Raw genomic sequence first — 14,382 nt, forward strand, 5'->3', positions numbered from 1 at the left:
TACATGGAGTGCAAGGCAAGCCTGAACAAAGAGAGAGACCACTGGAGATTGGTAGGTGACAGGATTAATAAGCAAGGCAACTTATATATAAGGCTTGTCATGGGCATCCATGAGACCATCAGATTTCCTCAGCTGCCCACCACAATCTTTAAAATGTATACAGAGGCCTTAACTGGGGTTAGTCACACATGCCAGTCAGATGGTCTCAATAACATATTGCTCTATTAAGGCTGCATCCTTGAAAATGTCTTCCATGGTGGGAATGGTGGGCAGAATGTACATTCCAAGGACAAAGTAGGGGGTGAGGGGCCTCTGGGTTAACCAGCCATCATGTCTTTTCAATGACTTTGCAAGAGAGACTCAAAAGGTCCATACTTAGTTTGCTCCCCTTAAAATTCTTACTGCTATAATTATACAGAACTGTAAAGAGGAAGCCCATGTTAGCGATATTAGACTGGCAACTGGCCAAATACTCACATCACTCATGTTGAAGGCATTGACCTTGGCTTGAATAAACTGAGGCAATTCAGGGTCCATAGTGTACTTATGCTTCCGCTTTTCTCCCTCTATTTTGTAGTTCAACTGAAAACAAAGGAGGCAGCATGCAAACGTCATTAGCTGACAAAATTTAAGTTTCATCAAGCACACACTCATTTAAAAAGGATGGTTATTATTGGTGTTTTACCGTATCTAAGTCAAATACCTGTACTATCATATGGCAAGGTGTTAGTACACATACCCATTTGCTTATTCCACCAATATTTACTGGACAGCACGAATGAGCTAGGTAGGCAGATAGGTTTCTGGATGTAAATTGTTGAAAAAGGCAGACATGTTTTTCTGAAGGTTATAGTGCAGTAGAGGAGACAGAATAAAAATGTAAACTGTAGGAGCTAGAGTTTGTGATGCATTGTAAATAGAATCACTTTAGGAAAGAAATAAGGGTGGTCAGCAAAGGCTGTCTAAGGAAGTGACATTTATGCCCAGACTTGAAGAAAGGGGAGGGAGGGGTCCAGGCCAAAGCAGAGCTCTCAAGTCTGCGAAGGGCACAGGGCACAGCTAGTGTGAGGGCCTGAAGGCAGCCTGCATCACAGGGGGCCTGGCAGATTTCAACAAGACAGGGAGCAGGGCCACAGAGCTGAGGGTCTTTTCAGCCAAGATAACAAGTTTAGATGTTCAAGGAGAAGTTACTAAAAGGGCTGAAGTATAAGAGGGATGTGATTTATATTTTAAGATAGTTCTGGTTGTCATGCATGACCCCAGGCAGGAAGTCCAGACACCACACAGGTGTCCATGAGGGATATGGAAGCCCAAATTAGGACTGCGGGCAGCTGAAAGACAAGTGTTCTACAGGACGCTGGGAGGGATTTAGGAGGCTAGCTCAGCAGATGTATTGATGGAGGGATCACACAGGGAGGCATCAGTAATGACATCCAGGTTTCTGGCTTGAATAACTGGGTAGATGTTGATGGCATTTATTCGAATGGGGAAGACAATTAGTGAGTGTGCAGCGCTCCCATCTCACTGGAAAAACACGGTGAGAAGGGACACCTCAGTCAGTACAAAAGAAATCAGAAGAATCTATACATTTATTACCACTAAAATAGAATTAATTTCAAAATATCTGCAGTAATGTGAGAGCAGGGACCGGCCTGAGAAAATCCACGGATAATCCTCAAATCTGAGCCAAGCAAAGCATTCCCCACCTTCTAATATGTGGGGCTAAGAATACACATCTTTGCTTATTACTTACTGTTCTCTTTCTGGTGGAGGCATTTTAACAGAACTTGAAATTATCAAATGAGATGAAGCACTGAGCATTTTGATTAGGCTCTAAGAAGAAGGGTCCAGATAGACCTGGGCTCAGAAAGGAGACTCAGCTGACTCTGAAAGTAAACTGCTTACCTCCTCCCCAGAGGCCTCTCTCGGGATTGCTTTACAGAACACAGAGCTCTTATGCAAGAGGCTTAGGACATTGTGTCTTCTCCCCGTGTAGCCAGGTAGAACGGTTGCAACTCAGAACAATAAGTAAGTAGCTTGTTGCAACAAGTAAGTAGCTCGGTTTACAATTCACATGGAATCACAGATGGTAACAGTAATCATTTTATTTCATTTCATGTGTATAATGATAGGGGTCTGTTTATAAATAGCACAGATTCTCTACATTTGGGAAATGAAGCAAATCTGGAAAATCCTCCTTCTCCCCTCCCTGTTTTATGCTCAAGTTCTAAGTTGTTTCAAAAGTAAAGCCTTCTTATTACATCCTGAAAGCAGTTGATTCACTAACACAGATGCACCTTCAGGTGCTGGATTAAGTAGGATGGTAGAGTGGGTGTTATTCATGGACAAACCCTTTTGGAGGGAAACCACTTACATCACTTAGCTGCTTTGTGTTCTTCTGAGCCAAAACCATGCCCATGGAATCAGGCACACTTGTGAACTTGATGGTATCTGGATGCTGTCGATACTTCCTCTCATTTAAAGCATCACCTGCTTTCTTGACCTTCTCAACCTCTAGAGAACCAAGAGGGATCCATCCAATGCCTTTGAAGAAGTTGTTATACTCATCTTTATATACATTCTGTAAGAGAATAATCTCATATGAGGAGATATCCAACAGAATACTCAAGAGATGTCTCTGAAATCTGCAATTCTACCCAAAGGAAATGAATAGCAACACTTTCAGTATGCTCAGGTCTATAGGGAAGCTTCTCACTATGTCTGCCGCTGAGCTTCTTACCCAGAATTTGGGAATAAGAAAAGGCAGTCTCTTGTTAAAGTGCATTATACAATACAGAGGGAATCTAGGCCACATATTTCCATGGGTAATACTAAAAAAAAATGGTCTCTTTTGACAATAAATTGGGCTTTCTTTTTTATTTCACTGAAAATCTCACCACATTGAATTTCACCCATACTGTCCACCTAGGCTATTCCTGATCTCAGCTGGGGAGAGACACCTTCATTGAGCAACTATAAATGAACACCATATCTTCCTTTACAGAGGAGGATTCTTACAGAAATCTGGTTCCTGCAGAAGGAAATGCCCTGAATATTAAATACCGTCCCCATGCAGCTCACCATGAATCATGCTGCAATCACAAAGGCTTCCTGCTTCATTTTAGGTGACTTATTACATAGATTAACATGCAGGAGAGTGTGACTTTTAGTTAAAAAAAAGAAAAAAACTTTCCTGGGTTCAGAAAGAATAGAGAATACTATTTTGCATTATATATATCACCACTGAAGCAGAAACCATTTTCTCTTGTTGAGAATCAAGGTGGTTTATATACTTAGTGGAACACAGTTCTACCTTTGATCCATAATGAAGACGATGTCAATGACTACAATAGGAACACAGAAAGCCAGCAAAAACAGCTGGTCTACCATGCATTTGTTAGTCTTTCAGTAATGTTTATTATGTATATAATAATATATAAAATATAGTATTTTTTTTCCTTTTGAGAGAGTGAGAGAGTGAGAGAGAGAGAGAGAGAGAGAGAGAGAGAGAGAATCCCAAGCAGTCTCCATGCCCACCGTGGAGCTGGACTTGGGATTCCATCTCATGACTGGGAGATCATGACTGAGCCAAAATCAAGAGTTGGACACTTAGCTGACTGAGCCACCCAGGTGCCCCGAAAAATGCACTTTTCAAATATCACTGTATTGCAAAGTCAACTAAAATGGGGGGAAATGATTATCCCTCAAGTACCAACATTTCTGGGTCTGTTATGTTATACATACTCACATCACTCTGAATTTGATTCACATTCCTGGTATGCTCGAGGCTCATGGCATCGGGTAGGTATGTGTAATGATGTATCGGCTGTTTGTAGTTGACGTTGGTGACAACATCCTGGGCCATCTTTGCAGCAGTAATACTAACCATGTCCCCAGGGGTATGGTAGCTGGTTTTGGTGTTCTCATAGTTCTTCTTGTATTCACGATCTGACTGCAACTTTGCCACATTCATATAATGGACCAGCTTGGGATCATCCTGGAGGCTTCTAAAACCCACCTGCTTTCCCTTTGACTTCTCATAAGCTTCCTTGTATTTATACTGCAAAGGCAAAATTTGGTTAGCAAAGTCCTAGGCATTGATAGCATTAGGTGTAGCAAGTATATTCACATACAAAGGCACTTAGAACATTATGACTTTCTGGAAGATTGTACAAGAAGTACAAACCATACCCACCCATCTCCATTCGCCCCCAGAAAGTTCAGAGTGAAAACATTTATTTCCAACACTGCTGGCTTATAAGTGGGTAGCATGACCAATTCAGGCTCCATTTCTTTTTTTGCTATAAATCCTACAAATGCATTTGCATGTAGAACTTTACTTAAAGCCAACTGAATTTTCATGCTTAATATAAACAACACACCTTCCAAATATATGGCCAATACCTCTTGGTTTCCTGGGGATGTGAATTTTCTCAAGCCAATATGTTATCACCATCATAGAATGTTATCATACACTATAGAATATTAGAAATTGAGAAAACCTTCCATTTGCTGTTCCCACTGGCCGAGTGATATGTATGCAACAGATGCAGAAGAAACTCTAAAGGATTCCATGTGCAAGATCACACTCAGTATTTCTTGGGGTGTGGCGTGGAAAACAGCACTGTGTTGTCTCAGGCCGACTGAATGAAGTTAAAGTAAAAGCCCTCTTCTTTCTAGGTGGCATCAATTTAGATGCTTGGGCAGGGAGCTGGGCCTTCCCCACCCATTTTTTCAGCAGCTACCTTCCAGGCTCACTGCTGAAGCAGCTGCAGAGGAATTAAAGAACTGCAGTAAAGGCAAGGATGGCTGTGAGCTTCCCCATCAGTTAAGACCTAACCACAAAGGCTCTGCAGCCCATGGTGCATCACTGTTGGAACTGGTGACGGCGTGTAGACTGAGTCTACTGTATGTAACAGGTCAAAACCTCAATTTTTAGGTAAGAGAACGCAAATCCACCTAAACTCTACAGATCCCCTGCTCTTGTCACGTAGGCACTGATTTATAAACCAGAGTTTAGCAGGCAATAGGATTATCAAGACATTTCTAGGCATGTTAGATAAAGCTCTGTGCAAGCTGTAAAATAAAAAAAAGATAATGTCATATTTTAGACTTTCACTTTGTCTTTAAACTAGAAATTTATTTCATAGCAGTGTGCAAATCTTTGAGGAACACATTTTCAGTGGCATCCCTACAAGGAAAGCTGTAGAATTCTTACACTGCTAGCTCCCAGGTGGTCTGTACCCATGGGTGGTTTCTTTCTTCTCTTTTCCTAAACCATGACTGTAGCCTCCAAAATAGTAAGTGACCATGAAGTCTACAGGGCATGCTTGCTTTTTGAAATTTTTGATTTTCAATGACGGGAAGAAGTTAAGTGTATCTTTTCCTATTACAGATGAAATGGGCATCGATTTGCATAAACCAAAATTATATTCTATAAAGATGGGCCTTTTTACCATTTGGTTTATAAAATCTTTACATTTTATATAACATCTTTCCAATCTTCTTAATACAATTATGATGCAGGCAGTCATCTGAATTTAATATGTTAGTGTCAGTTAGGGTGTTCTCCCTGAAAATAAATGTGGGCTGTCAGGGAAATGTGTCAGTAAAGGTAATTTGGGCTAGAATTGGGGAGAAAGTGGCTGTCAGATTTATGACAGCTCTACCAAGTGGGGTCAACTGAAAAGAATCACAGAGTGTTGAAAAAGTGACAGGTTTTCAAAACAATATTTTGTGGAGAATGTGCATGTCACTAATTCAACATATTGTTTTCAGTGTGGTATCATTTAGACAAGCACACATTTGATTACTATTTAAAAAGGCAATCACCCACATTTCACCTATAATTTTTACTCACATCACTAGCAATGTTTCTGGAAGCTTTGGCTGCAGCGATGGGAATAGCGTCACCCAGCACATTGTTGCCCTTGGCTATTAAATCATGCCAGTCCCGTTTATAACAGACCTGGGATATAAAAGGAAAAAGGATGTCAGCATGCTGCATATTAAGCAACTAAAGGGATTCCTCAATTACTGGGATTGTTTTGTTCTTTTCCAGCTATAAAAGATAAAGGAATATCCAGTAGTATATTCTGTGTTAGGAAGTCACATTAGCAAAATGTCACACTTTGTGTAGCATGAAATTATAGGACTCTGCATCAATTATTCACCCAGACCTGGTCTGGCTACCTACTGAAGTGGAACACTGAGAAACTGGAGTGGATTTAGAATAAAGATTCTGGAAACCAGGGTATGTGTGGACCAAATGGAGAAAAGGAAGTTGGCTCGTCTTATGAAAGAAAGATCAAGGGAAGACCCAGGGGTTAACTTTAGAAATTTCAGTGTTACTGTAATAAAAGGATTTAATTTATTCTGCAAGGTAATAACTTTGTCTGCTTGTAAGACCAGGAGGAACAGATGCTGGACTCTATGGATGGGAAAATGGGTGCATCCTTTCCAGTTGTCCTGCCCTTGAAAAGGGTGACTCAAGAGGCAGAGAGCCATCATCAGGAGATAGGCTTCATACAGGGCATGTGGGAAATTGACCTAAATAATTATCAAGACCCCATTCTACTCTAAAATTCTATTATTTTACCATCAGGTCTGGATTTCACACACCAACAAGAACCCTACTTACATCACTTATATTGTAAGCATTGCACTTGGCCTGGAGAAACTGAGGAAGATCAGGACTCATAGTATATTTATGCTTCACGTCTTCTCCTTTAGCTTTGTATAAGACCTGCAACACACAATCACAAAAATAAAATGCATTACAGATAGCACAAAAAGCCTTTAGTTGCACACTTAATTTAATTGCACACTTAGCACAGTCCACCACTATTTCTATTATTAAAAATCATGAACGGTATTTTCCTATTTAAAAAAAAACCTCAAATATTTTGTCATCTTTAGAAACATCCCAAAACTTTGTGCATTAAAATAGAAAGAAAACTAGGAAACAGGAATCTTTGCCTGAGATGAATAGAAAACAATAGGGTTTCACATTTGAACTTATGAATAAACAAGATTCACCAAAGCCAGAAACGTTCAGTGTTTGCTAGTAGAGTTAACAGTTCTTAAGGATTTAGAAAATGGCAGTTAGAATGAGTCCCTCACTTCTGCTAAAAACTTTCCAATTATAATTGCAGCAATAAAACCATATAGTGATGTCTTCATAACATGAAGGCACTTAATCACAAACCCAGCATACTCAAAAGGTTTACCATTTCATATTTACCCTATTTTATTCTTTTGCAGATGTCTGCAAGACATCTAAGTGCATGGTATAGAACCTGTATTGTATCCTCCTCTTGGTAATAGAAAAGAAATTGCCTACTTTCTAAAATTAAAACCCTACTGAAATCACAAGTAGATTTCCAATCTCTTGCCTGTCATTATTCATATAAATCTCTAGGCACATCTATGTGGAATATCACATATAAAGTGATATGCATTTATCATCAATAAAGTCTAAAGTGGCTGATACCAGGATGCCTGGGTGGCTCAGTTGGTTAAGCACCTGACTTTGGCTCAGGTCAAGATCAGGTTCAGTGGGTTCAAGCCCTGCATCGGGCTCTGTGCTGACAGCTAGCTCAGAGCCTGGAGCCTGTTTCAGATTCTGTGTCTCCCTCTCACTCTGACCCTCCTCTGTTCACGCTGTCTCTCTCTCAGAAATAAAATATTATATTAAAAAAATTTAAAGTGGCTGATACCATTTGAAGCTTCAAACTCTAAATAATTCCTTCCAAAAACCCAAGAGGTATCTTTACTTCCGCGCTGCCTTTAGAAACCATAGCTATGCTTTCACAGCATTCACAGAACCTCATCAGTTTTACCTTCTACACATATCCTTTCCTGTTGCTACTGCTTTAGTTGAAGTCCAAATGAGACTTCTGTTAGATTTCTGCCATAGCTTTTAAGCCATTTCCTTACCTCCAAACTCTCCCCTCACCAATGCAATCTCAGCACTTGTCAGATCTTTTAGAACACAGAACTGATAATGCAACTCCAAGGATTAAAATTTTCAGTACTTCCCATTACCTACCCCACAATGTCCAGAACATAAATTAGGACACAAGACCCTCAATGATGAGATAATAATCCCAAGCCCTTCATTGTCCTTCTACTCATTACCTCTTGACAGTCATTCTGTTTTCTCTTTTGCCAAGAATGCACGCTTTCCTTATTTGCTAGGGAAGCCTTGGCCGGTAGTTATCTCTTCCCTTGTATTTATTTGGCACATATCTCTCCTGTAGCATCCACCTCTGGGTAGGACAATGCTCTGGTTTTATCCATGCCATCTTATACTCCTATCTCATAACCTTGTCATATCCTATATCTGACTAATTCTCGTCTGTGTCACCTTTATACCATCAGCATATAATACAGTGCCTGGCACAAGGAACGTGTTCAAAAACATTCATTCAATGAATTAATAAATGAATGATTTTGATGTCCTTTTAATTCTTCTAACTTTCCTTTAGATCTCACTGTAGCCAGATCATATACATCGTTCGTGGAGAGGCAGACAAACAACATGATAATCTCTAAGATATAAGTTTTTGAAAGCCTCTATAATATTTGTATGTGATGAATTCTGAGAAGCAAAACCATACACCCATGTGAATTATTTCCCTGTGTTAGTATTTTATACACGAAAAGCAAATATAAGTAACTTAATGTAGAATTGAATATGATGAATTTGCCAAAGTGTCTGGGACTTAAACTTAAGTTTTGTGTGTGTGTGTGTGTGTGTGTACGCAGACACATATGTAGTCCTACAGTAGAACTTTGTCATCATGACAAATTTATCCAATAACAGTATTTCAAAGGCAGCTCAAGAGGAAGTTTTAAAAAGGAAATAATAGAAGAAAAAAAATATTGATGCCCAAACTAAAAAAAATTTTAATTATTATTTTTAAATTAAATTAAATAAAAATTATTGGCTTAGATGAATAAAAAATCTGAGCTGCTATTTATTTTGTTAAAGTCTCTCTCCATTCTTTGCCCCCTCTCTTTCATTGTACTTACATCACTGATTTGCTTTGTGTTCTGTTTTGCCTGGACCATAACTGGGGAGTCCACAATGCTGGTAAATTTGAGGGTGTCTGGATGTTGTCTGTACTTCTTTTCATTCAAGGCATCACCCGCCTTCTTAACTTTTTCTATGTCCAGACTGCCAATAGGTATCCAGCCTATGCCTTTCATCCAGGTGTTATAGTCTTCCTTGTAGGCATTCTATGGCACAGGGAAAGAAGAGGAGTCAGTACCCCGAGTGGTGGGTTCTCACACAGATTCTGACCTCAGAGGGGGACTGTCTGGTGGAGTGTCACTTACATCACTCTGTATGTGCATCATGTTTTTAGACAACTCCAGGTCCATGGCGTCAGGCAGGTAGGTGTAATGATGGAGCGAATGCTTGTAATTGACATTGCTGGCAACGTCCTGAGCCTTCTTCGCTGCCACAACATTGAACATATCATGTGGCGTGTTGTATTTCGTCTTTGTCTTTTCATAGTCTTTTTTAAACTCCCGGTCTGACTGGATCTTGGCCACATTCATATAATGAACCAGTTTAGGGTCATCTTGGAGACTTTGGAAGCCAACCATTTTTCCTTTGGCTTTTTCATAATCTTTTTTGTACTGAACCTATTAGAAACAAAAGCAGGTATATTTTAAAATGTAGTTATGAATATTTTACTGAACAATGAGACCATGATTTAAAGCAATGGAGCTCCCCAGAAATTACTTCAATAACCAAACGGTTAGATATGCATTTGTATACAGTTTGAAATGTAGCCTGGTAAAATGAAAATGTTATATAGAGCCCATTTGATTGTCTGTAGCTGCTTCTGCCATCTGAGAGAGTTTGGGATGGGGGTATTACCACAATTCATGTCAGTGACAAGGTAGAATTATAGTAGCAGTAGAATTTTTTTTTTTTTAACAAATGGTTTATTGTCAAGTTGGTTTCCATATAACACCCAGGGCTCATCCCCACAAGCACCCCCCTCCATGCCCACCCCCCCCACATCCATCAGTCCTCCGTTTTTGTCAGCATTCAAGAGTCTCTCATGGTTTGCCTCTCTCCCTTTCCCCCACCATTTCCCCCCTTCTTCTCCCCCTTGTTCCTCAGTTAAATTCCTCCTAATCCTCCTATACGTGCAAACATATGATATTTGTCCTTCTCTGCCTGACTTATTTCGCTCAGCATAACACCCTCAAGGTCCATCCATGTTGCTACACATGGCCAGATTTCATTGTTTCTCATTGCCATGTAGTATTCCATGGTATAGATAAACCACATCTTCTTGATCCATTCATCTGCTGATGGACACTTAGGCTCTTTCCATGTTTTAGCTATTGTTGAGAGTGCTGCTATGAACATTGGGGTACGTGTGCTCCTATGCATCAGCATTTCTATATCCCTTGGGTAAATTCCTAGCAGAGTAGCAGTAGAATTTTAATGAGTCTTTGGGGGCACCTGGTGGCTCAGTCGGTTAAGCCTCCGACTTCGGCTCAAGTCATGATCTCACGGTTCGTGGGCTCGAGCCCCACATAGGGTTCTGTGCTGACAGCTAGCTCAGAGCCTGGTGCCTGCTTCAGATTCTGTATCTCCTTCTCTCTTTGACCCTCCCCTCCCTCTCTCCCTCCCTCCTTCCCTCTCTCTCAGAAATAAATTTAAAAAACATTAAAAATTTAAAAAAAAAGAATTTTAATGAGTCTTTGGATATCAAAAGAGAGATCCAGAACCAGTTGTATGTAAATACAAATCAGCTCTGAATAATCAGGTGAGAAGAAGTGAACTTGCTTGGGGAGATCTGGGAAGAAGCATGGGAAACTAAAGCAGAGATGTGAAGGAAGGCTTGTGTGTGTGTTGGGCTGGGGAGTAGCTGGAGGAGAATGCCCACAGAGAAAGGGGAAGGATAAGAAGTTTTGGATGGCAGAGCTTTTAGGATACAGATATTTATTATTCAGCTGTAAGTTATTTACATTGGTGCAAAGTGAACTTCATTTCAATCAGTGAGGTTGTGCTTGGGAAACCAAAGGAGGGGACTGTGTTCCATCTCTGGATCATGCAGACCGGAAAGGGAAGTGAATCTATGGGAGGGGAGTCCAGGTGAGCCAGAGCAAAACCATCATGTGCAAGCCAGGAGCCGGAGGTGATGAAAAGACAATCAACCTCAGATTATCTGCAGCAACCAGAATGGGAGGGTAGCCACTAGTTCTAGGTCAACTGATAGGGACTTGAGTCAATTTGATTTAAATCTCAAAGAGGAAAGTAACTAGTTCACAGCTGGGTCAAAGTAAGATACAGGAAAGAAAAAGACTAACAAGATTCCTCACTTTCATGGAACCTAATCGTTAGTACGAAATTTAGGGCCAATTCATCCATCTCTGGAAGCAAAGAAGTAAAAAGAAGTAAGGGAAAGAGGGAATTGATATAAATTAAGGAAGTTTTGAGATAAAAATCTTACTACCAGGAGGCTATTATAATTTAGAGAATGAGTGACTTGTTTATTTCCACAAGAGAAATAACATGAGTTTGTGTAGCAATATGGATGACACCTTTAACTTAGGGTGTTTGATGAGAACTGGTCAGTAAAATCCAAACCCCCAGGAGAACTCATCTATTTAGGGAATTTCCCCTCAATAGTTTTCAGAACTCGCTTCCAGTTAGGGACAGCAGACGTGGTGCCTTCAGGGTAACAAGTCCACCTCTCCCACACTTCCTGCGTACACACAGGTGACCACCAGCTGGACTTACGTCACTTGCCGCCTGCCTGGCAGCCTTGGCAGCTCTGATGGGAATCGCGTCCGATCTCAGGTCATATCCCTTCTTGCTCAAATCTTTCAAGTCTGTTTTGTACATACTCTGAAAGAAAAAAGTCATTTGAATGCAATTCAGGCCACATTTAGAAAAGACTTCACATGTGATCAGCAGCTGACTTCATATGCACACCTCACTGATGTTGTAGGCATTAACTTTAGCCTGGATGAACTGGGGCAGGTCTGCTGGCAGACTGTATTTGTGAAGAATTTCTTCTCCTTTGGCTTTGTAGGCAACCTGAAAGAGGGAAAAAAATGCATAAACAAAGAAAGTAGGGAAGAGGGCTTAAATGATACAGGAAGATAATTTCAGAGCGATCACACTGCACAGAAGTGCTTTTTATGAAAGACATTCCCTGTGTCACTCCCACATTCACCTGCAAAGATCTGTGGGCTTCAAGGTCTCATATACAATGCACAGGATCCTACGTGGTACCTGTTTGGCCCTGGGAAAGGTCCTTACATATGCCTTAGGAACCTCTGGATTTCGATAGGGGCACCTCATGGAAGTTAGCCCGGGGAAGTGACCTAATAAAAATGTTAACCTGCAGACACTTTCGTTAGCACAGAAGAGGAAAACTGGGTAGGATACACAAACCATCTATATCATATCTGTGGGTGACTGACAGGACTTAGGGGTAGCTTATATGATTTCTGTCTTAGCTCTGACTTACAACGTAACTCCTCCATAAGGTATATTGCCTATATTCGTTTTCCTGGTCTTTTCCGGAAATAGGCTTATAGTCTTTCTGGTCGTCAAGAGAAGACCCTCTTACCTTCTCCTTGGACAGCAATGTTAAATGGCTGAAAGGACAGTCAGCCCAGTATACATAATATTCTAAAGATATGAATTAGGTATGCTTTATTAATGAAAAGCTGGGAGAATTACAATTGCTCACATAACTGAGTCTCTTCAGATTGCATAAAAACTACAGGTAATCAGTATAGTAGGAACACAAATGTACTAAATAAAATTTATTAAATATGGGTAGGATTAACACTTACATCACTTCTCTGAGCCTGGTTGATTTTAGACTGTACTATAATCGGAGCATCTTCAATCGAGGTAAACTTGAGAGTGTCTGGATGTTGGCGGTATTTTTTCTGTTTGATGAATTTAAAAAAGAAAACCAATAATGTTACATTCACTGAAGGCTAATATATAAAAAAAATCTCTGAAATATACTTTGAAGGGACGGGGACTTTTCTTGGTTTTAAAATGTAAAAATACTAGGTTCATGGTTGGCTTGGGGGAAAAGATAAATACAATACAAAAGCCAGTGTTTTAAAAATTGGCTTAATTTTGGATTGTCTGGGGCAACACAGACCAATGCAACTTTCAGGAACCAGACTTTATTTCTTGCTTACAAAATGAAAAAGGCACTCTTAACTAAATAGAACCCAGATGTTGTATGTAAGTGATGAACCACAGGAATCTACCCCCAAAACCAAGAGCACACTGTACATACTGTACGTTAGCCAGTTTGACTATAGGTTATTTTTTTTTAAGCCAACTGTAAAAAACAAGCAAACAACAGGGGCGCCTGGGTGGCTTAGTCGGTTAAGCGTCCGACTTTCGCTTGGGTCATGATCTCGCGGTTCGTGGGTTCGAGCCCCGCGTCAGGCTCTGTGCTGACTGCCAGCTCAGAGCCTGGAGCCTGTTTCAGTCTGTGACTCCCTCTCTCTCTGACCCTCCCCTGCTCACGCTGTCTCTCTCTCTCTCCTAGAAATAAATAAAAAACATTTAAAAAAAAAAAAACAACAAGCAAACAACAAACAGAACCCAGAAACACCACAAAGTTTTCTAAAGGATTGCAGAAAAGCACACAAGGAAATTCAGAGCGTCTTTGTATGTCACTAACAGGTTCTGAAGTTCCTGTCACTCCACCTGAGGTAGAGAAGTAAGGAAGCTCTCTGGCTGAGGAAGGAGGGACAGAGGAATAAGGGTAACAGCTAGGGGATCCTGGATGAGAGGGAGGATTTTTATTCCACAGCCTCCATGTGCTTAGTACACAGGTTATCACTAAAGTGCTGAGGATCTCCAGGAGAGAGGACATTGGAAGATGTTTTAATTAGAAGCTGGCAGCTTCTAGCTACATTCCTATATTCTTCTCCATCTTGTCTCCCAGTCGTCTTCCTTTGTGCATATTATACATCCCACTTCTGTGTACAAAGCAGCATCACTCAGCTTTAGACTTCTGAAAACTACCAACCTAGAACTTTTTTGAAAAATCTGATAAAATGTTGTTCACCAAAAGCAAGCAAAAGCACAAGACAACAGAAACTTGAGTGTGAAGACAACTCAAGCACCTCAATCCCTTCATTATGTAGGCTACCCTCCCTGATGATGGATTTGCCTGACAGCAATGGGAATGTTCCACTGTTAGACAACCAAAATGCAATATAGCTATACAAATATTATTCAATAATAATAGAGAACAAATTGCAGACACATGCAGATACACAGATGAACCTCAAAAAAGTACAAAGTGGAAAAAATCTGATACAAAAGAAATTTCTAGAAAAGCAAAACTATAGAGGGGCTCC

At 40.3% G+C, this 14,382-nt stretch overlaps 1 protein-coding gene across 1 annotated transcript in view; it reads right to left on the reverse strand.

The window, feature by feature from the left end:
* LOC120225731 (nebulin) overlaps positions 1–14,382 on the reverse strand; it is a gene marked incomplete at its 3' end in the record, with an annotated part of 101,507 nt that overhangs the window by 45,319 nt on the left and 41,806 nt on the right. The window contains exons 28-37 of the mRNA XM_039223898.1: positions 12,841–12,939; positions 11,969–12,073; positions 11,774–11,881; positions 9,343–9,654; positions 9,037–9,243; positions 6,641–6,745; positions 5,861–5,968; positions 3,749–4,060; positions 2,375–2,581; positions 478–582 (exon numbers count right to left, since the gene is read on the reverse strand). Of these exons, the coding sequence (XP_039079829.1) occupies positions 478–582; positions 2,375–2,581; positions 3,749–4,060; positions 5,861–5,968; positions 6,641–6,745; positions 9,037–9,243; positions 9,343–9,654; positions 11,774–11,881; positions 11,969–12,073; positions 12,841–12,939 (1,668 nt within the window). The remainder of the gene's footprint in view (positions 1–477; positions 583–2,374; positions 2,582–3,748; positions 4,061–5,860; positions 5,969–6,640; positions 6,746–9,036; positions 9,244–9,342; positions 9,655–11,773; positions 11,882–11,968; positions 12,074–12,840; positions 12,940–14,382) is intronic.

This window comes from Hyaena hyaena, unplaced genomic scaffold, assembly GCF_003009895.1.
Source record: "Hyaena hyaena isolate Hyena2069 unplaced genomic scaffold, ASM300989v1 scaffold_1494, whole genome shotgun sequence".
In the NCBI taxonomy this organism is placed as follows: domain Eukaryota; kingdom Metazoa; phylum Chordata; class Mammalia; order Carnivora; family Hyaenidae; genus Hyaena; species Hyaena hyaena.